General features: G+C 44.0%; 3 protein-coding genes across 3 annotated transcripts; 2 read left to right on the top strand and 1 right to left on the bottom strand.

Moving 5' to 3' along the window:
* The first annotated feature begins 689 nt into the window (after nt 1–689).
* spon2b (spondin 2b, extracellular matrix protein) lies at nt 690–18,940 on the top strand. Its single transcript, XM_067390757.1, has 5 exons — nt 690–2,073; nt 3,270–3,493; nt 4,073–4,264; nt 4,664–4,847; nt 18,598–18,940. The coding sequence occupies exons 1-5, from the start codon at nt 1,848–1,850 to the stop codon at nt 18,774–18,776; spliced, it is 1,005 nt and encodes a 334-aa protein (XP_067246858.1). The 5' UTR covers nt 690–1,847; the 3' UTR covers nt 18,777–18,940.
* Nucleotides 12,680–17,604, bottom strand: LOC137022784 (putative SCAN domain-containing protein SCAND2P). The gene is made up of 3 exons (XM_067389238.1): nt 17,301–17,604; nt 16,479–17,185; nt 12,680–13,587 (listed from the first exon to the last, which is right to left on the bottom strand). Exons 1-3 carry the CDS (start codon nt 17,602–17,604, stop codon nt 13,585–13,587), a joined length of 1,014 nt encoding a protein of 337 aa, XP_067245339.1. The 3' UTR covers nt 12,680–13,584.
* Nucleotides 18,941–19,559: 619 nt separating the features above from the next.
* On the top strand, nt 19,560–22,730 carry si:ch211-255i20.3 (transmembrane emp24 domain-containing protein 11). Its single transcript, XM_067382361.1, has 5 exons — nt 19,560–19,775; nt 21,261–21,352; nt 21,665–21,790; nt 21,876–22,025; nt 22,194–22,730. The coding sequence occupies exons 1-5, from the start codon at nt 19,628–19,630 to the stop codon at nt 22,341–22,343; spliced, it is 666 nt and encodes a 221-aa protein (XP_067238462.1). The 5' UTR covers nt 19,560–19,627; the 3' UTR covers nt 22,344–22,730.
* Nucleotides 22,731–23,238: the final 508 nt, after the last annotated feature.

Genomic DNA, 23,238 nt, shown 5'->3' with positions numbered 1-23,238 from the left:
TCATCGTGGGAGTCCTTGTGGAGTTCCACGGGATTCCGCCATTGAGGGTGAGCTGCCGCTAGCTTTTGAACTAGTTAATTATTTGGAAGAGGATGTTTCGATTTGTCTCATGCCCCCGCTGGTCCCACACATCATGGATGCGCTGTCACATATATGTTCTGTTTTGACTTAGTTTCATTGTGTTTTAGTTCTGTTTTCCTTGTGTGACCTACTTTCCCAGTGTGTTTGATTCATAATTCCGTTCATCTGTCTATTCTCCTTTGTTGTGTGCTTTATACACGTGACACAATTATTCTCTTGCAACAATACCAGAATTACTGGATTAATGCACTGGTTGTAAAGTATTTCAGCTAGTAAATTAAATCTTTGTTCATGTCAAAATAAAACCCCTTAAGTTATAAATTAGTAGAATGTATCTATGTGCATTCATTGTCCTGTCTCACAGTTGCTCTTGGTAAAGACATTAGGACTGAGTGAGACCTATTTCTTGCAAATGACCTACATTTTGGCCTTTAAAGATACTCACATGTATTTACTACTTCCTTACAGTTATTGTTAAATGAATCAATTTGTGTAATCAATCCAAGCTTGTGACCCAATGGACTGATGTGAGACAAAAAAAATGAACAATGAGGGATGGTTGACAGAAACTGACATAAAACACATGTCAAACACATTAGATGTCACAATCCATTTGGGCCAAAGCCCCATTTTCAACAGAAGAATATTAAAAACTCTTAAAGCATTCTCTCAGAAATGATTTTCAGAAAACCACATCCAAACAGCTCTCAGCAAATTAAGTGTCAAGACACTGGAGAGAATTCGAGAAGGGTGAGGGGCAAAACGTGAGCATGTGGAAGCAATTACTGGCCGCAGGCGGGATCGGTTAGCTTTCGGCTTGCTGTGTGCCTCCAAGCTGCTGAGCAACCAGCCAAGTCTGTTTCCACAATCAAACAACCCCATAATACCTCCTCCTCAACTGACTGTGAAACCCTCATGAGCTTCAAAATTCTGCTTTCTCTGTGCATCTCTGTTTGGGAGAGAGGGAAAAATGTGTGAATCTTGATTCAAACTGTGACCTGTTTGCAAAGACCAAAGAGGAAATCCCACATGGAGATGTAATGTAGAGTGTGGAGAGCTCGACACTGTGCCTGGGAGGGGTCAGGAGGTTATTGATATTGTTAGACTGTGGGGACTGCTGGAAATGCATAAATAGCTTGAAGACACACATTCATCTTGCAGTCTTTCTCTGAATGCCTGGGCTCGGGTGACCTCCACTTTATTCTTCTGCAGGAAACCTCATTTGTCTCTTCAAACCCTGTAAGTGCTTTCTTTGACTTGTGTTTTATTCATGCAGCATAATGTTGAATTGCTTCTACCTAATTATGATAAATTCAAATCTTTTTTAGAGCATATGAATTTAAAGGTAGTATATGACAAATACACATTACTATATACTTACTAAATGGATTATATTTTAAATATGGTAATGTCTAAATGGTACATGATATTGGACCATTCATGTAATAATAATAATAATAATAATAATAATAATAATATAAATTATAACAAATTATTATAATTTATTTTGCCAATCCTTCTTTTGCTAAATATGCCATGTAACAGTGCCTAGAAACACAGAGTGAGTTGAGTTATCCTACATTCCTTCCTTCTTAGTCAGTGTATGACACAGTTATATCAAATCACTCACAGAAGCAGCTTTTGTAAAATGTTTAATTCCCCTGTTTGTTACTTAGTTTAGCAAGGAAGGAGTAGTACAAAGCTTGTCGCATGTATCCACATCTTTTGCATTATAAAATAGTTAATTGTTACTTCACAGAACCAGCATGGAAAGGATGAGATCTCTGAAAGTGAACTGCTGGCTGCAGTGGCTTACCGTGACTCTGGCCCTGCTGAGTGAAGTCCCTGCAATGCCGTTCGATGTGGACCGCGTATGTACGGCGCCGTCTACGGCCAAGTACAGATTGACGTTTACCGGCCAGTGGACTCAGACTGCCTTCCCCAAACACTACCCTCTGTACAGGCCGCCTGCTCAGTGGTCCCCCATCATTGGTGAGTGGTCTTCTCTTATAAGTAAGAAATAGAAGGTATTAAACATTATTGCTTTCAAAATTTCTACATTTGTAGCCCCACTTTTTGGGTTGTAATGAATGCAATGGCCCATGTGTTCACCCACAGGGGGTTTGACCTAGCAATTACAACTTTAACGGTAACACTTTATTTTAGAGTCTGTTAACTAATTGCTTATTAGCATGCACATTACAAGAATATTGGCTGTTTATTAGTGATTATTAAGCACATATTAATACCTTATTCTACATGACCTTATTCTACATTATTAATCCTACCCAATACCTAAACTTAACAACTAACTTACTAACTATTAATAAGCAGTAAATTAGGAGTTTATTGAGGGAAAAGTCATAGTTAATAGTGAATACATGTTCCATATACTAAAGTGTTATCAATTTAACCAAAAAGTCAAAACAAAGGTGATATTCATTCATTAAAATAAAAGTTCCAATTGGGGGTTTTCGCAGCGATGCCATAGAAGATCCCAAAAGAACCTTTCAGTGAAGACTTTTTCTTAGTTTGAAGAACATTTTACTGATCTAAAGAACCTCCACTAAAGAGAAGCTTCATTGCAATGGAAAGGTTCCATGGATGTTAAAGGTTCCTCATGGAACCACAGATGCCAATAAAGAACCTTGATAAGAATTTCATGGTTTTAGTAACTATTGAAAATGAACACGGTGCATATTTTCAGTATGGCTGATCATTATTGGATTATCGAATACTATAATTATTTATCAGTTTCTTATAGATTTATGTACAATACCATAAAAGTGTATGTGTGTGTGTATATCTATATCTATAATATATATATATATATATATATATATATATATATATATATAGAGAGAGAAAGAGAAAGAGAGAGAGAGAGACTATAGTGTTTTTAAATACTGATATTTGAAAATAGATAGTATTTGGTTTACTCTGCTATAGGGATGCTAAAACCAATCTGGGTTGCACAAGATGACCCCCAACAAATTAGCCCTAAAAATGTTCCTGTAAAAAATATTTTCCTTTTAAAATAAGTCTAGCCCCCTGCAAGGTACTGTATAATTTACACATTGTTCCTAAATGGGCCTGAGCAAGACAGTGATGGCAGTACTAGAGGAGCATGTTATGCACTAAAGCAGAAGTACACATCAAACATCATATCAAAATCGTTTTCATTTTAGGAGTAACTCACAGCTCAGACTATCACATCTGGCAAAGGGATGATTATGCCAGTAATGGGGTGAGAGAGTTCTCTGAGAGAGGAGAGGCATGGACCCTGATAAAGGAAGTGGAGGCAGCTGGGGAACGGATCCAGAGCGTCTATGGCCTCTTCTCAGCGCCAGCTGTGGTTGGAGGAACCGGCCAGGCAACCACAGAATTTGAAGTCTATGCAAGACACTCTTTAGTAAGTAACTTTGCATTGCAATAGGTTAAAGCAAGGACAAGCCTAAGCCTCTTTTCTGAACCAAATCATGACCTTGCATATGATGCATTTATATGCAAATCCACACCATCTAACATTTAAAATGAATATTAAATCCAGTTGTTTTGCTAGCTTTGCAGCCTGGCCATACTGTATTGCTGTTTCTGTCAGCTGGTCCAGCTGGCACACCACTGTACCAACCAGATAAACAAGCTAAACACTGGTTTTACTAGGCCAGGAGACAGACTAGACCAGGTTAGACCACTTAGGACCATTAAACTACCTTAGGCTGGTTTAAGCTGTTGTTATAACTTTTTTTTTTTTTTTTAAACCACAGATGTTTTCAGTCTTCCATACTGTGTCCAAAGCATTATTTTGGAACTAGCTCTCAACATGCACATACTTCATTGGCCTCCCAGGCATTCCATATAAAATATTATTGAGAGAATTGTAAATAGTAAAACTTTCCAAAGGTAAACCAGCCAGTGGCAGCTCATACAGGCTAATGAGCAAGCTAAAACCACAGAGCAACCAAACACTAATGGTCTTCTTGTTTTGCAGCTGTCCTTCATTGTCCGCATTGTGCCAAGTCCTGACTGGTTTGTTGGAATAGACAGTCTGAACTTGTGTGAGGGCGATCACTGGAAGGGAAACATAAGCCTAGATCTTCACCCCTATGATGCTGGCACAGACAGTGGTTTCACCTTCTCCTCACCAAACTTTGAGACCATTCCTCAAGACAAGGTCACTCAGGTAATGTCTAAAAGAAGATAACCCTGGAAAATGTTGATTATTTTCCATGAAAAAATTCTTCTTAGACCAGCAATGGTTTGTTGGTCTTATTTGGTTTAAGCTGCTCTCCCAGCCTGGCCAACTGAAAAGTTTCCAAAATCCCTCAGGCTTGGAGATGAGCTGAGACCAGCAAAACATTTTAGGCTGGTTTTAGATATGTTTTGGCAGCAGGGTTAACTCATGTTGGGAACCATCATAAAGTGGTTTACTTGGTTACACTGGTTTAAGCTGGTTTAGTTGGTCTGCCAGTGACCACATTCTCTCTAAAACCAGCAAACTGGACCGCCTGCTAGACCACCTAAACCACCTTTATTCAGCAGTGATGGAAGTCTTGTTAGAGATGTGTCTTCTCCTCAACAGATAACCTCATCATTTCCAAGCCACCCTGCAAACTCCTTCTACTATCCCAGACTGAAGCATCTCCCCCCAATAGCCAAAGTCTCCCTAACTAAGATCAAGAACAACCAGATCTTCAGCTTACCCATCCAGCCAACCCAGTCCAATCTGATTCCAAGTGGGAATGAAATAGACAGTTCTGTCACAAGTAAGCATTGGGAATTGTTTATAAAATGAATGGTGATATGTATGCTGTAATGCTCTGAATGCCTTCTCATACAGGGTTTATTTATGCAAAAAACAGAGTTGATAAAATTTTGTTTGAATCTTGCATATGCATGTATTCTGTTTTTGAGGAAACACTACAAATCTGTAGAGAGATTTGAGAGAGTTGTGGTTATTGAATCACAGGCTGTTGAAAGGTTTATCCATTCCCATGGTAACCAACACAACAAACTGCAAACAAGATAATGGAGGCCAACCCATTTAAGTTTTCTGCCACTCAGCACTCAGGAAGTGTTTGTCATGGAAGTGAAATATGTGCTTTTATTCCATCCTTCTGTTTTCCTACTTGTACAAAGTCTCAGTCCCAGTCTGTGATACATATCTACCTTTTACAAGGTCAGGGTTTCTGTAAAGCATCAGTGAATCAGGAAATTACTGTAGTCTAGTAAAAACAAATTTTTTTCTACAACATTTAAAGATTTAGCTTTTGTTGTCAGATATTAGAATCTCAGTTTAAATCAAGATTGGAAAAAAAAAAAAACTATGAGATAAAGTTATCGTAAAGTTAGCACAAAATTTATTTAGCATTTAGGCAACTTTCCATTTACTTACTTTTCTTCACAAATAATATACCTGCCTAAACAAGGAACAATCTCATTCATTATGCCCCACTAAGGGTTGGTATAGTGGTGGACCTTCATTCTTAGATTTTTCTAAAATCTGTATGTTTTTATGACTTCACCATCAACTTATCAAAAAACATGAAATAGTTTTGTTCCCTTTCGATATTTCACTCGTACTGCGTATGGGGGAAAAGTCTCCCTTTTTCCCCGCTACTGAAGCCTTTCCAATAACGCAGTGTAACTGCACCATCATTGGTTCACTCATAGACAAGTTGTTGAACCAATGCTATAGTGCTATATAAGCGAGCGTTTCGCCACAGGCCATCAGTCCTTTCTCCTTCAGCGACGACTGACACTTCTCTTCACTGATCCTCGCAGAAGCCTGCTTGCCGGAAAAGAAGCTCGCCGCCTTAGAAGAAGCTCTGCCGCCGTAGAAGAGGCCCCGCAGCGGACCCAGCTGACTCGCCGGATACTCGCAGCGCCAGCGCCCTCGCCAACTGCCGCCGTCGAGCCGCTGCCTCCCGCTCCCACCCGGGTTTTACGAGTTTAACGTCTCTGCGCTCGCGGGCCGCCTTCTTCTCAGAGAGCGACCCCCCCCCTAATATGACATGACTTCTTACCAGCTGAGTGAGAAACATGTTATATGCTTAATGTAATTGAGCATATTCTGCTTCTCTACGCGTTGTTTGCCTGTTCTGCCCGTGAGCCCGTGATTATTATGAAATATAACATGTTGCTCTCCCTCCTCTTGAGTGACACCCATGTTATATTCACTCAGTTTATACAGCAGATTTGTGCAGAAGTTATCTGAATCTCTCAGCTGAATTTGACATGTTGCTCTCCCCTGACTTAGGCGAGACTCATAATACATTTTCTATCTGTATGAGTGTATTTTTCCTTTTCAATGCGCGTCGCTCGCCAGTTCTGCCCCGCATGCCGCATCGACTGAGAAATATGACGTGACGTTTTCCCCGTCGGGTGAGAAGCACGTTTTTATACTCTATTAATGGAGCTGATTCTGCTGCTTGTGCAGAGTTTCTCTAAAACGTTGCTTGCCGGTTCTGCCCCGCAAGCCGCATTCATTGAGAAATGTAACATGTTGCTCTCCCCCTATCGGGTGAGACATATGTTATAAATATATTTCAGTTATTACAGTGTTTTTCTGCTGAGTTTTTGCTGAATTTCTCAGCACGGTGCTTGCCGGTTCTGCCCTGCAAACCACGTTCTTTGAGAAATATAACGACACTCACCCATCTCAGGCGAGAACTATGTTTTATATATTCAGCATATCAGTCGATGTAGCATATTTATTCAGTCTCTCTGCGTGTCGCTTGACGGACATGCCCCTGCAAGCCACGTTCATGAGGACGTATGCGCTCACTGAAAGCGAGCTTAATGCTCACTCGTGCTCGGTGGAACTAACATGTTCAAGAGCAAATTTCCTCTTCCACCCACCGCTGTGTTCGACCCCTGTAACGATCGGCCCTATCGGTTGATTTTACATTGATTGAAATTGGGGTCAGATTATATAGAGCTTTTGGAGTGTTTAAAAAGATGAGACAGACAACAAATGAATAAATAAAGTGTATTTACAATATTCACAAGGAACTTAAAACAACACAATAAAACTAGAATAACTTAGTCCATGTTCACCATACCATAAAACAGTCCTTAAGAAACCTAGTGTGCTGAAAAGGCCCAATGTGCAAGTGAGAAATGTCCACCGGTGTGTATAAAGTCCACGGAAAGTGATGTGATTGGCTGGAAAGGCAAGTCCATAAAAGTAACTCCACAGTCCAGCTGTTGTGTTTGCAATCAGCCTGATTGTTTGTCATGCTGCCTCCTTTATGCTGGTCTACTTCCTGGTTCCTGTCATGTGACCAGTCACATGACAAGCAGACCCATACACATTTAAAGACATACACACATTAAAATAGGTAAGAGGAATAAAATGGACTAAAACACATGTAAACCAAATAAAACTCTATTATACATAAAATCATTGTAATAAATAGAGTGGTAAAACATGTATTTTATGGGACAGTGTCACTTAGAACTGTCAGCCATTGTCCATATAGTGGGTGTCCTCTAAAATGTGTGTCTTAAAATGTCTTTGTAATAAATTAGATAAAACAAGGCCCTCCCACAGAGGCACTAGTCTGCCGTAGGAATCTATTGGAACACTAGAGAGAGGTGGGATCAGATAGCCTGGATGTCCTTGGGTCGGTGACGCCATTCCTCCCAAGGTCCTGTAGCATCCAGCCTTCCTGGCACGCCACTCCCCCCGGCATTTCCTCCTATCCGGCTTGTGGGTCTCTTTGGTGGATGTTGATGATGAACAGTGATGAGGTGGTTTGCTGCTGGGGTTGATGACGGCACACTCCTTGGTCTCCACCCCACACGACTTGCAGTCACCGACAAATCTCCAGATGTCGCTGCGGATCGTGGCCCACCAGGCAACTTCCAGGATCTGCAGGAGGGTCTTCAGCCATCCATGGTGTCTCTCTGGGGTCTTTTGGTGGAAGTGCTGTATCGTCTGCTGGATCAGGGCCTTGGGGACGACGAGCTGGATCTTTATGTTGCCGTCCCCCTTCTGGATCTGACGATACAGCACTCCTTGGTGGTCCCGCACTTTGATCTCGTCGGTCGGGGGAGTGGAGGGAGAGATGGAAAGTCTCTGGAGAGTGTCGTCATCACCCTGTGCGCTGATGTGCTGCTGTCTGGAGAAGGGGAGGATGGAGAAGATGGTGTCCAAGTCTGGCCCAGTAGTAACAGTGGCACAGAATCCTCCATTGGTTGCTCTGTTGATAGTCCGTGAAGTGGTTGAGGCAGTGGGATCGTTGGTCGGAGGAAAGCCAGGGGCCGACGTGGGAGGCACTGGGCTGGTCGTCGCAGTGGGAGGGGAGATGGCGGCTTCTGGATCCCTTGATTGCTCCAGCTGTTTCGCCCATTTTTTGTCTCTCCTCTTAAAACAGTCGATGACTTCTCTCTCTAGTGTCGCCACGGCATCCTTTATAGATTCCTCCATTTTCTCAAATTTAAAATCCACAGCCTCTCTAAAATAGTTCACGGTTAAGATCACTTTCAACAGAGTCTTTAAAATCCTTCTCCAGTTTTAAAACGATGTTTTTAAGAGCAGCCACCTCAGCACGAAGCTGTACACATTCATAATGATGTAAAACCCGTTCATCGTTAAAACCAGCAGATGTATTAAAAGAAGCAGCATTAATTGAATTTGTCGTCATCTTAAAACACTCTTCTCAACACAGCTTTTAAAATCTTAAACGTTCCCCGCACGGGCCACCATATGTAACGATCGGCCCCATCGGTCGATTTTACATTGATTGAAATTGGGGTCAGATTATACTGTGTGAGCTTTTGGAGTGTTTAAAAAGATGAGACAGACAACAGATGAATAAATAAAGTGTATTTACAATATTCACAAGGAACTTAAAACAACACAATAAAACTAGAATAACTTAGGCTGTTAAAAGCAGGGAGTCCATGTTCACCATACCATAAAACAGTCCTTAAGAAACCTAGTGTGCTGAAAAGGCCCAATGTGCAGGTGAGAAATGTCCACCGGTGTATATAAAGTCCACGGAAAGTGATGTGATTGGCTGGAAAGGCAAGTCCATAAAAGTAACTCCACAGTCCAGCTGTTGTGTTTGCAATCAGCCTGATCGTTTGTTATGCTGCCTCCTTTATGCTGGTCTACTTCCTGGTTCCTGTCATGTGACCAGTCACATGACAGGCAGACCCATATACATTTAAAGACATACACACATTAATATAGGTAAGAGGAATAAAATGGACTAAAACACACGTAAACCAATTAAAACTCTATTATACATAAAATCATTGTAATAAATAGAGCGGTAAAACATGTATTTTATGGGACAGTGTCACACCCCTTCTAAGTGGGCCGTCATCCGATATTCTCCCTCTCGCCACCCGGGCCGAGGCTTTGAAAGCCATCCCCGGCGTATCAGACTGGATTCTGAAGGTCATAAGCCCTTTGTTACTCACTCCAATTTGCCAAAAGACCTCCACGGTTTGGCGGGGTCATTCAGACTTCGGTGCAAGCGGACAACGCACATGTTCTCCGAACCGAGGTTTTAACTCTGTTGAGAAAAGGGGCTATGGAAATAGTCCCCTTCCCAGAGAGCGAGTCGGGCTTCTACAGCCGTTACTTCTTGGTGCCGAAGAAAGACGGCGATCTCAGACCCATTCTGGACCTCAGGTTACCTCAAGAGCTCAATGCTTCCCACTCAACGTATCTCGTTCCTGGGCGCAGTTTTCGACTCTGTCCATATGACGGCAGTAGTCTTGCCAGAGCGTGCTCTGGCCATTCAGCAGCTCACGGCCTCCATCAAGAACTAAGCCTACCTTCCTCTGAAGCTGTTCCAGAGGCTTCCGCCTCCCCAGTTCTCCAGTTTGGCCTACTTCACATGCAGCCTCTGCAGTACTGGTCGAAGGTTCGGGTACCTCCCTATGCTTGGCGTCACGGTCGCCTGCGCCTCAAGGTCAATCAGGCCCGTCTGGCAGCCCTGAAACCCTGAATGAACCCCACTTGGTTCACACTTGGAGTACCCCTTCAGGCAGCGTCGCGAAGAACGGTACTTTCGACAGACGCGTCCAACTCGGGTTGGGGCGCTCTGTGCGAGGGCAGTCCGGTCTTCGGTTCGTGGACACACGAGGAAAGCCACCTACATATCAACTGCCTCGAAATGCTGGCAGTGGATCACCACGTCTTAGTCTAGTCGGACAGTATGACAGTGGTCTCCTATATAAATCGCCAGGGGGGTCTTTCGTCCAGCCGCTTATGCGCTCTGGAGAAACGGCTTCTGGAATGGGCATCCCCAAGGGTTCGGTCGCTCAGAGCGACTCATATACCCTGGAAGAACAATATGGGAGCAGATATGCAATACCCTTCTTTATGCCTTTCCTCCGATCGCCCTGATCCCTCAGGTTATCAGGCGAATCAAAGAGGATGAGCACAGAGTTCTGTTAGTGGCCCCACTCTGGAGGAGCCAGATTTGGACCTCAGAGCTGTTCTGGCTTTCCACAAAAGCCCCATGGCCAATCCCCCTGAGACGGGACCTCCTCTCTCAGGCGAACAGAACAATCTGGCACCCGCTGCCGGAGCTTTGGGCTCTACATCTGTGGATCCTCGACGGGAACCACCTGACCTTCCGAGGGAAGTGCTAGATACCATTTCACAGGCGAGAGCCCTGTCTACAAGACACCTCTACGCCCAGAAGTGGTCGGTCTTTGTTAGCTGGTGTTCCACACGCAACATAGACCCGGAAGAATGTGATGTTTCTTCCATTCTAACCTTCCTCCAGGAGCGTTTGGAGTTGGGGCTAGCCCCCTCTACGCTTAACCCTCTGGAGTCTGAGGCTGATTTGGGGCTTGGAGAAGTTTTGACATGCTCTGACATTTGTGCTTTTTTCAGTTGTTCATAAACATATTAATGGAAAAAGTGTCATTACACTGTATTCAGCACAAACTAGGCTACAATAATATGTGAGGAACATGTATGTACATGTTTGTGTTTTTGAAGGAATAACATTTATGCGTGGTTATTGAAAAAACAAAAAACTTAAGTCACTGAAATAAGGCCAAAAAAAGTATAGTAAATCTGTATTTACAAGACTTTATGGTATTGGAGGTTGTAGACTAGAGTTTTTGCTTCAAAATTATGTAAAAATTATGCTGCCTATTCCTTCATATAAAACAATATATTGATTTAGTTTTTGTAAGACACTTTTTGCCAAGAAACACAGTATGCGAGGAGGCGTGAATCACCACTGAAAATGGGCCATTCTCACCTGAGAAGACAAAAGAATTGGATAGTAATGAGCTGAAATGACTTGCATATTAATGAGGCATTTCAGTCGGGTAGGCTGTGAAAAAAACCTTCAGTGATGTCTCAAGCTCATCATGATATATGAAACATACAGAAAAATATTATTACAATATAAAGTAATGGTTTTATATTATACTTTAAAATATGTATTTCTGTGATGCAAAGAGTCTGAATATAGGCTTTTAGTTCTCATATGTTTATGTCAATTTTCTATACAGAGGAGTTATTTTTATTTAATATTCACTGTCATTACTATGAACGCTGGTGTTTTCAATTCATCCTTGAAGTCAGAGGGCGCTCTGTGCATTTTTAGTCCACAAATTCATCTAAAAGAAGAAGATGCTATTCCATGAATGGAGTTTCCAATTCATACAGCAGCCGGAGGGCGCTAAAGAAACAAAAACTCATCTAAACTTCATCTATAGAAGAAAAGAAAACAGGAACTAACTGCATGTCTTCTAGAGCTCGCTAACCATGACTTTTACATCCAGATAAACACTTTTCAAGACAATAAATACACGATTGAGATGATGAATGCATGTATTGCCTCTGAATTTGCGTCTGAATAGCGCTGGCTCTGTGGGCGTGGCCGCATTAGCGGGTAATGAGCTGAATCACAGACTTCTGACATGACTTTCTTTTCATACAGATTACATAAACACAGGAGGTTTGTTTTCAATTTGACTTACATGATTTAAAACCTGACATCTTAACGTTTTTTTAGACATAAGTGTAATTTTTCTGTGATTAGTATTCACTAAGTTACAGTTCATTTTCTGAGAACTATCAGATTGGACTTCGTTCAGAGGGAGAGGAGAAATCACGCATCGTGTATACAAATAAAAGAAGATATTCTATAGTTTCAATTGATATATTACTTATGTCTCTATGACAAAAAATGACGGAGTATTTTAAGTCTGTTTTGCTGCAATGTGAAAAAAAAGCTGCAAAACGCGCCGGCGCGTTTTCAGACCTCAGAGTGTTAAGGTCTACGTAGCAACCATAATGCAGCGTTTCACTTGCCCATCGCTGGACAATCAGTGGGGCGGAACGATTTGGTCATTAAGTTCCTGAGGGGCTCTAGGCGATTGCATCCTCCTAGTCCCCTCACTGTTCCCCCCTGGGACCTCTCCGTGGCCGCTGCGTCTAGCGGGCCTCAGACCCTTAACGCTCAAAACCGCCTTACTACTTGCTTTGGCATCAGTAAAGTGGGTCAGCGATCTGCAGGCACTCTCGGTGAGCCCTGCATGCCTTGAGTTCGGTCCAAACGACTCCATGGTTGTTCTGAAACCAAAGGTTGGCTACGTTCCCAAAGTGCTCTCAACGCCGCTCAGACCACAAGTGATTTCACTTTCTGCGCTTCCCCGTTCATCGGACGAGCCAGAGCTGGAATCTTTATGCCCCGTTAGGGCTTTACGCGTCTACATCGAGCGATCACAGCCTTTCCGGCAGTCTGATCAGCTATTCGTTTGTTTTGGCGGCCGCACCAAAGGGTCCCCGGTCTCAAAACAACGTCTATCACAATGGATCGTTGACGCTAGCTCTTTCATACTCCTCTGTGGGCGCTACTTGCCCCATCGGAGTTAGGGCCCATTCCACTAGAGGCATGGGTTCATCGTGGGCCTGGTCCAGTGGAGTCTCAATCAAAGACATTTGTGAAGCGGCCGGCTGGTCTTCGCCGTCCACTGTCAGATTCTACCAGTTGGACGTTCCGACCTTACATGCTCGGGTCCCTTCAGTGTAAATTTGCGGCCCTCAAGGTGTTCCGCTTTTTGCACAAACCCAGGAGTTCTCTCCCTTCGTAGTGTAACAGGGTAACAGCGGCTTCGGCCTTCACTTCTCCTTGGTCCCCCCTTATGGCGTCCGGTCAAGTTCTGTCGTTCCCCAGCCGTGGCACGGCACGGTTGAATTCGTTCCCCCATACGCAGTACGAGTGAAATATCGAAAGGGAACGTACTCGGTTACTAACTGTGGTAAGGTTCTTGTGTAGAGGGAAGGAAGAGGACAGGGATCAGCTTTGGCTGCTGACAGTCTTTTTATTCTCACCAGAGAAAATATTAAACAAAACAAACAAAAGGACGGTGCAACGCACACTCAATAACTCCACATCCGAGGACGGGCTTCACTCCAAGCAACGAACAGGGCTCACACATTGACTGTCAGCAGACTCTCTCTCTCTCCTCCGCTCCTGCTTCTCCTGGCGTTTTATCCTGTCTCCACGCCAATTACTGGAACGAGAAACAGGTGTTCATGATTTGCATTCAACCCGTTCAATCACCGCGCTTCCCCAGACGCTCCCTCCTGTTGCAGAACCCGCTAAACCACGCCCCCCTCGCCACATACCCCCACCGCCAGACTCAGGCCGGGGAGCCGTCCGGCCTGCAGCCCCCCCCCATTTCTGGAGAGGAAGTCGGCCACAGCCATCTGAACACCCGGCCTGTGGATCACTTTGAATTTAAAAGGCTGTAAAGCGAGATACCAACGAGTGATCCGCGCGTTGGTGTCCTTCATGCGGTGGAGCCACTGCAGAGGGGCATGGTCCGAACAGAGGGTGAACTCCCGCCCCAGGAGATAATAGTGGAGGGTGAGGACGGCCCACCTGATGGCTAAACACTCTTTCTCCACGGTGCTGTACTTAGCCTCTCTCTTGGAGAGCTTGCGGCTAATGTACAGCACCGGCCGCTCCTCACCCTCTATCTCCTGGGACAGGACTGCACCCAGCCCCCTGTCCGACGCGCCTGTCTGCAACAAAAAGGGGAGAGAGAAATCAGGGGAATGAAGTAACGGCCCGCCACATAAAGCAGCCTTCACCTGGGTAAAGGCCTGCTGGCACAGCTCCGTCCACTGGACCGTATCTGGTGAATCCTTTTTAGTCAGATCAGTCAACAGGCTGGTGAGGTCCGAATAATTAGGAACAAACCTTCTGTAATATCCCGCCAGCCCGAGGAAGTTAAGTCCAGTGTCGAATAAAAGCGAGCTGTACCAAGCCGGTCAAGCAATTCGTCCACACGCGGCATTGGATACGCGTCGAATTTCGACACTGCATTCACCTTGCGATAATCCACACAGAACCGCACTGAGCCGTCCGTTTTGGGAACCAAAACTATCGGGCTCGCCCAGTTACTACTGGATTCCTCTATTACCCCCATTTCAAGCATTGCCTCTAATTCTGCCTGAACCACTTTTTTTTTGTGTTCAGGTAACCTATACGGCCGGCTGCGAATCACCACGCCCGGCACGGTCTCGATGTGGTGCTGAATGAGGTCAGTATGGCCCGGTAGGGAAGAGAACACGTCGGCAAACTCAGCCTGTAATTTGGAAACATCAGTGAGCTGTGAGGGCGAAAGGTGATCTCCCCCCGGGGCCAGAGCGAGGGATTGTTTTTTTACATTCGCCTCTGGCCCGAGATCATCCTCTCCGCTAATCACCGTCGCCAGCATCACTGACTCCGCCTCACTCCACTTTTTCAGGAGGTTGAGGTGATAAATTTGACGTGCCCCTCTCCTATCGGACCGTATTACTTCATAATCGAGATCACCAACTCGCCGTGTGACCTCAAATGGTCCTTGCCACTTCGCCTGTAATTTTGAGCTTGACCGTGGGGAGTAATACGAGTACTTTCTCTCCCGGTGCAAATTTACGCAGATTAGTTCCCCTGTCATACAACCGGCACTGTCTGTCCTGGGCTTGTAACAAATTCTCCATAGATAGCCGCCCCAAAGTGTGGAGTTTTGTTCTCAAGTCCAGCACATACTGAATTTCATTTTTCGATTGAGATGGTCTGTCCTCCCAAGACTCTCTTAGGACATCCAGCACCCTGCGGGGGTGGCGCCCAAAGAGAAGCTCAAAGGGGGAAAACCCCGTGGAGGCTTGCGGGACCTCTCGCACAGCGAACAACAGGGGTTCCAACCATTTATCCCAATTTTTGGCGTCTTCTTGAACGAACTTACGAATCATGGATTTAAGCGTGCGATTAAAACGTTCGACCAACCCGTCTGTTTGTGGGTGAAAGACGCTGGTTCGAATCGCTTTAATGTCCAACAATTCGTACAGTTCGCGTAGCGTACGTGACATAAACGCCGTGCCTTGATCAGTGAGGATTTCTTTCAGAATCCCCACTCGGGAGATTAAACTGAAGAGGGCGTCCGCAACACTCTTAGCGGAAATGTTGCGGAGAGCCACTGCTTCTGGATATCGTGTTGCATAATCCACAATGACTAATGCAAAACGATGCCCTCTCGCTGATCGCTCTAATGGCCCGATGAGGTCCATGCCAATTCGTTCGAAGGGGACCTGCATTAATGGAAGGGGGCGCAAAGGCGCTTTTGGAGTGGCCGGAGGATTTACCAGCTGACATTCATGACAAGACGCGCACCACCTGCGCACGTTCTCGTGAATGTCCGGCCAAAAGAATCGGGTCATGAGGCGATTTAGTGTCGCTGTTTGTCCTAAGTGTCCAGCCATTGGGTTAGAGTGAGCCGCATGGAAAAGCATTTCCCTGCGGCTCTTTGGTACTAATAACTGGGTTGTATCTTCTTTTGATTGAGTGTCTTGGGTCACTCGATACAACCTATCTTTAATAATTGCAAAATAGGGATAAGTCAGTGGTCGTCCAGGCTGGAGAGGCTGACCGTCGATCGTGCTGACCCTCTCAAACGCATTTTTCAGCGTGTCATCGTGAGACTGCTCCAGGGGGAAATCATCACGGTCCGAGAGAATCAGTCTCCCGATTCCGCTCTGTTCCCCTGAGGCAGTCACCACTGGTCCCCGATCAGTCTCCCCCCGCCTGCACTCGCACTTCCTTCCCCCGCGAACATCTATTCCAAGAGGCACCCGAACATAAATGTCCCAATAATTTATTAAATGCGGGCCAATTCGTCCCCAAAATTATCGGGTGCCGGAGGTGCGGATTAACTGCCACCTCCACACTATGCTTTTGTCCCCTAAATAGAATCCTGACTGACACCAACGGATAACTCGCAATATCCCCGTGCACACACCGTACCCTAACCATGCGGCCTGTATCCAATGCCCCGGATGAAATCAGGCTTTGATGCACAGAGGTTTGGTTACAACCTGAGTCCACAAAAGCCTGATATGTACCCCCCTTGATACTCACTGGTATCTGGTACTGACCAGCTTGACTGGGGGCAACCTGCAGGTCGTCCGGGACCCGGATCAATGTCCCCACCTCCATCACTGGACACCGGTCTATGAAGTGATCCGGGTCCCCACAGCGCCAGCAGGCCGGCCCAGACCTGCCCGCCGCTCCAGTGGCGGAGAACGGGCCGGATGATTGGCGTGGAGAGAGGGGAGAAGCAAGCGCGGGGTCCAGCCCGGGGGTGGCCAGTCCTGCCCCCCTGGGCGGGGCTCTCGGCGCCACGAACGGCCGGAAATCCGTTCCACCCCGGCCCCGGGGCGGAACACGAGGCGGGCCGGGCGGACGGGACCTAGGTAAAGGGACAGGTCGGGAGAGAGAGAGAGAAGGAAGAGAGGGAGAGAGAGAGACAGATGGCAGGGGTTCGCCGACCCCTGGGCACGCTACTAAGTGGTCCTCCGCCAATTGGATGGCCGAATCCAGCGACGTGGGCCGGTGGCACTGGACCCACTCGGCGGTCTTCTTCGGGAGCCGAGTGGTGAACTGTTCCAGCACCACGCGATCGATCATCTGCTCCACGTCGCCTCCGTCGGCCATCAGCCATTTGCGGCACAAGTCCCGGAGCTGTTGGGCCAACACGAAGGGCCGGCCCGCCTCCCCCCAGCTCCAAAGACCGAAACCGTTGACGATGCTGCTCAGGGGAGCGGCCGACCCGCTGTAGGATGGCCCTCTTGAGGTCGTTGAAGACCAGGAGGTTCTGGATGGGCAGCTGCTGTGCTGCCACCTGCAACTCGCTCGAAAGCAGCGGGACGAGCCGCATGGGCCACTGGTCCCGGGGCCAACCTGACACCTCGGCAGATTTCTCAAACAGGTCCAGGAAGGCCTCCGGGTCATCTTGCGGGCCCATCTTCTGTAGTGGCAGCTGGAAGGGGGCAGCAGCTGCCGCGCTGGTCTCCGTGGGAACCTCCCGGTCTATCCAGCTCCGGAACCTCTCGCGGTCCTCCTGCTGGCCCTGGATAATCGCCTCGAAGCGGCGCTCCTGGTCATTTCGGAGATCCAGCAGGGCCCGATGTTGTTCTTGATGAAGGACCGCGAGTGATGCGATGATGTCCGCAAACGGCTTTCCAGCGGCGGGGGATGCCTGCATGGCGGCGGATTCCGTCTTCCCTCCCGGGTTTCGGCACCAGTGTGGTAAGGTTCTTGTGTAGAGGGAAGGAAGAGGACGGGGATCGGCTTTGGCTGCTGACAGTCTTTTTATTCTCACCAGAGAAAATATCAAACAAAACAAACAAAAGGACGGTGCAACGCACACTCAATAACTCCACATACGAGGACGGGCTTCACTCCAAGCAACGAGCAGGGCTCACACATTGACTGTCAGCAGACTCTCTCTCTCTCCTCCGCTCCTGCTTCTCCTGGCGTTTTATCCTGTCTCCACGCCAATTACTGGAACGAGAAACAGGTGTTCGTGATTTGCATTCAACCCGTTCAATCACCACGCTTCCCCAGACGCTCCCTCCTGTTGCAGAACCCGCTAAACCACGCCACACTAACGTAACCTCGGTTCCCTGAGATATGGAACGAGTACTGCGTTACTTGCCGTGCCACGAGGCTGCGGCTTAGGTCGTCGCTTCAGTCGATATGGCCTGAAGGCCTATGGCGAAACGCTCGCTTATATAGCACATTCCCCCGCCCCTTTTGGCGGGAATGTTCGCGCGCTCTCTTCCCATAGGCCACGCAGCTGAGCCGCGCCGCCATTGGTTCAACAACTTGTCTATGAGTGAACCAATGACGGTGCAGTTACACTGCGTTATTGAAAAGGCTTCAGTAGCGGGGAAAAAGGGAGACTTTTCACCCATATGCAGTACTCGTTCCATATCTCAGGGAACCGAGGTTACGTTAGTAACCGAGTACATTTTCTCGTGTTTGGGTTGCCTTATTATAACAAATAGTGCACCCAGAATTTAAAGTTTTATCAGTCGATTGTGAGGGTGATTTTTAATGTAATGTAATGATTTGATATTATTGAACTATAATTTTCAATATTATGTAAACTATTCTTTTAACAAATACAATTATCTTTCCCCAGTTCTCCTAAAGTTACGGTACTATAATCAACATCTCTTTTTTTTCCCTACAGATACCCCTCTGGACTGTGAGGTGTCTGTCTGGTCACCTTGGGGTCTTTGTAAGGGTCAGTGTGGTGAGAAAGGGGTAAAACACAGAACCCGCTATATTCACATGCATCCTGCAAACAATGGGGCTGCGTGTCCACTTCTAGAGGAAAAGAAGCTCTGTATCCCTGACAACTGTGTGTGAATATAAAAAGGACATGATGAGGACCTCATACACAGGGAAGAATCAACTGGTAAACAGCTTTAAAATGTTTTGAGACATTTTAAAGTGAATGACTGCTCTCTGTGAGGCTATGATGTAGTGGGTGAATTAACAGGAGACAAATCCCAAGTTAGTTATGAGGAGCTGCAGATGTCACCAGCGAAAATACTTTTTACAATATTTGCCCTAATAGGATTTCATAAACTAAATTTGCTGTAACTTTCACACACTGTCCTCATGCACTGTTCATGGAGTCTGATGCTCTCTGGTGGAAAAAAAACTCACCAGTGACATTATCAAGCTCAATAGTTGAAATAAAAATCATATCTCTTGTCAAAATATGTTGCATCAGTGGATGATATCTGTACATTAATTGCAAAACTGTATATACATTTGTAAATAAAATACAATAAAAACATGTTTCCTCTGAATTTGTCATGTTTATGTGGAAAAAAAATAAGTATTTTTCTAAGCAAGATAATAGCAGCACTATAAATTGTCCAAGTATTTGGACATGTAGTTCATATGTAAAATGTCTTAGGTGGACTTGGGTGTCCAAATACTTGTTACTATGTTTGAAATACTGTGTTCAAACAATTACCATCTATTAAACTTTTAATCTTAATGAAGCAAGACAGGTAATAGATTGACTATTTATATCAACATATTTAGGTTTCTCACTCGTCTTATCATTACTTTCCATTTACCTTGTTTAAACATGAGTCTACAAACAACAGCTGCAGATTTCACACACCTAACCTGCTGCACACATAAAGCTTTTCTAGTTTCCTTGGCTAGCAGTTAATGTTGCTTCTAGCTTTCTTACCTTAAAAATGAATTGTTTCACTCCAGTGAATGTTAGGGTGACAGGCCTGCTGCTAGCCAGTTTTGTCATTTTGGCTTCAGCAATGTATTTTGATTTAGGGGAACAGGAGGAAAAGTGTATCATTGAGGAGATTCCAGGTGACACACTTGTGACAGGTCAGTAAAGATATACAGTAAGGGGCAATTTAATATTCTTTCTAAAAATATAATTATACTTTTAATAAATGTAGAACATTTATTGTTGACTTCATGTTTATAGTCTTTTTTAAAAAATGTAAGTGTGTGTGTGTATGTGTGTGTGCACGTTTTTGTGACATATCAGGACGCAAGTTTGTATAATGACATGGGTATGACATATTACAAGGAGAGCATGACTTATGAGGACATTACCCCATGTCCCCATTTTTCAAAAGGCTTATAAATCATACAGAATGAGTTTTTTTGGAGAAAGTAAAAATGTGCACAGTTTCCTGTGATGGGTAGGTTTAGGTGTAGGGTTGGTGTGGGGCAATAGAAAAAATGGTTTGTACAGCATCATAAACCATTACGCCTATGCAATGTCCCCACAATTTACAAAAACAAACATGTATGTGTGTTACTCTGGACACATATTTAGCCTGTATAGATAGCCTGATTGTTTGTTGCAAACATCAAGATAGATTCTGGATGCAAATATCTGCATGTACTGTAACTGACTGGAATGTATTTACTCTTAAATATAGTGTTACATCTGGTCTGTTCTTATCTAGACAACAACAGCTCACAGGAACTGTGTGAAATGAGTCATCAGTAATTCCAGTCTTACTTCCTGCTCGACCCTTCGTAGGTTTATTGGCTGCCCGTGAACAACATCTACTTTGACCTGCTCTCAAATTGTAGTTGTAGATGAGGCCTGTAAAAGTTTGGTTTGTGTTGTTGACATGTCAAAAAGACGCTGTTTTCTGTGCTGCGAAAGCAAATCCATTTTGATGCTACTTTCAAAGGATGAGGACTCATGCTGGAATTGGCACAGTAAAACCAACACAATTGTTACAGTTTGTTTCACTGTGTGTCAAGTGCTGAGAACAGCACAGAACAAAGAAGTACCAAATACAGAAGACCAATAGTAGACCAATCACAACAGACTGGGCAATCTGACCAATTATAGCATAGTAGGCTCTCAGAAAGGAGAGGTTTAGAGAGACCACATTCTTGACCTAATCGTTTCAGACATGAGAAAAGAAGTGACGCAATGTATTTATGAGAAAATTAAAGTGTTTTTTGTTTTGTTTTTTTACCTTGGATTTATGTAAACCTATTGTAGGAGACCTTAAAAACATAATTAAGAACCTTTAAAATAGCTTAAAAGGGTCATTTTAATATTCCTCAATATTATAGTGTAATGTTTTTACATATTTACAGTATTGCCAGTACTGCTATTGATGTTAGGTTAATAAACAGCACATATACAATATGTGGCATCATATTAACTCCTTATTCCAGCAAGATATGAATAATCAATAGGGAAATTTTCTTTGTGGGTCATTGAGCGCCCCCTGTAGTAAGTAGGCTATGTAGAAAGTAGCTTCATTAGTCCTAGTGGACAGTAAAAATGTTGTAATGAGGAATACAGTATCACTGACTAATGTTTTTTTCCTTTAGGTGTCTTTCTGCTAGAGTATTGGGATGGAAATAAGAAGGGCAATACTCCACACCTTGGTTTGACAGTGACTGTGAGAGATCCTAACCATGCGGTATAAAGCATTCGGTTACACTTTATTTTAAAGTGACATAGTTACATTGTACTTACTCAAATAAGTACCAAGTAATGTTAACTAACTACATGTACTTAAGTTACTATAGAGTTACGATAAGGGTTTGGTTTTGGGTTACTTGTAATTATGCATAATTTACTGTTATTACTATAGTAAGTACATGTAGTAATGTGTAACTACATCACCTTAAAAACAGTGTTACTAAGAATTCAATGACATAACTGAAAATTATACAAACTGTTAATTATTACAACCTGGAACAATTCTTCTGATGCGCTCTGTCATATGCAGGTGGTCTTGTTAAAACGCTTTGGGAGATATGGAAAATTCACCTTTACATCCCATGCTTCAGGTCAACATTTTGTGTGCATGCAATCCAACTCCACCAGGTTCTCTGTGTTTGCTGGTGATCGTCTGGTGAGTAGTGAGATGCTATGGCCTTGTTTAATTTGACCTGCTTAAAATGTATGCTAGGGGCTTTTACTTTTCTCTTTATGCACAGAAAGTCCATTTAGATGTCCAGATGGGTGAGCATACCGCCATTGATCCTAATGCTGCCAAGGCAAAGGACACTATGAAAGCAATGGAGTACAACCTGCAACATCTCATTGACCAGATGCGTTACATTAGCAGGCAGCAAAATTTCCAAAGGGTAAGCAAACACAGGCAGTAGGATGGCCTGACAACAAAATGTCACCATATTAATTGCTTGCCAGAATCAGAATAAAAACCAGACCGAGTGTCATCTGTCCATGTTATCCAAGGTTTACTTACTCTCAGTGATTATATGCAATTTTTATGTTTATTTTACTGCAACCAGGAACGTGAGGAGAAGTTTCGCAAAATAAGCGAGGAAACAAATGGAAACGTTTTGTGGTGGGCCATTATTCAGACATCAATACTCCTCTCTGTTGGAATCTGGCAAATGAAAAACCTCAAAGACTTTCTCATTGAAAAGAAGTTGGTATAGCTTTATAAAATGACTACCCTTAGAAAAATTAACCATGGTTTTAATATAGAAAAAGTGTAGTAACATGTTTTTTTTTTGTTTTTTTTGTTTTTTGGGGTGAATTGATTACCATTTGTATAACCACAGTTTTACTACAAATACAAATTAAACAATGGTTAGTGTAGCAAAACCATGGTTAATTTGTGGCCTATAGCCTATTGACTGTGTGTGTGTGTGTGTGTGTGTGTGTAGTAAAACCATGGTTAATTTTCATAATGGAGAACAGTGTTTAGATAATTCTATATTGTTTAAAGCATTTTGATAAATGTAGAAGTCTAAATTAGCCCACCTCATTTGAGAGAGTAGGCCTAAACAGTCATTTACTCTGCAAAGTCAATTTTTCATGACTGTACTGAATTGAATAAATTCACACTTATTAAATAACTTACCTTTTTTCTCTTTTTATTTCACTATCAACTAAGAATATTTATTTTAAAAATTCATCAACAAACTTTTAATATGGTAACTTTTGTTTCCATCAAAGTATTTACCGGAAACTACGGTCATCGTTGTCATTTTTGTGAGGAGTGCGCGATTTCAGTACTGTGACGTGAGCGTTTCAAAAAGCGTCGCAAAATCAGCTAATTTCTTAGATACACACTACTGATAATAATCTGGATAACGCGTAAAGGAAGATACGGGTATGTGTTTTTATTTTTGTTTTTTACTTTTGAGATTTAATGTCCACAGCACCGTTCATGTTCGTGATGTCCTCAAGGGTAAAGTTAATTGTGTACATTCTTTTGCTCAAATGCTTTAACGTAACGTTACATCTGCCTGCTAATTAGGTTAATTTAACCATTATTTATTTATTTGTTGTACATTTAATCAGTCTAGTTAATATTTTTCAGTCAAC

Source organism: Chanodichthys erythropterus, chromosome 1 (assembly GCF_024489055.1).
Source record: "Chanodichthys erythropterus isolate Z2021 chromosome 1, ASM2448905v1, whole genome shotgun sequence".
Taxonomy (NCBI): Eukaryota; Metazoa; Chordata; class Actinopteri; order Cypriniformes; family Xenocyprididae; genus Chanodichthys; species Chanodichthys erythropterus.
Note: the sequence above shows the minus strand (reverse complement) of the source record. Positions and strands in the feature narration are given on the sequence as shown.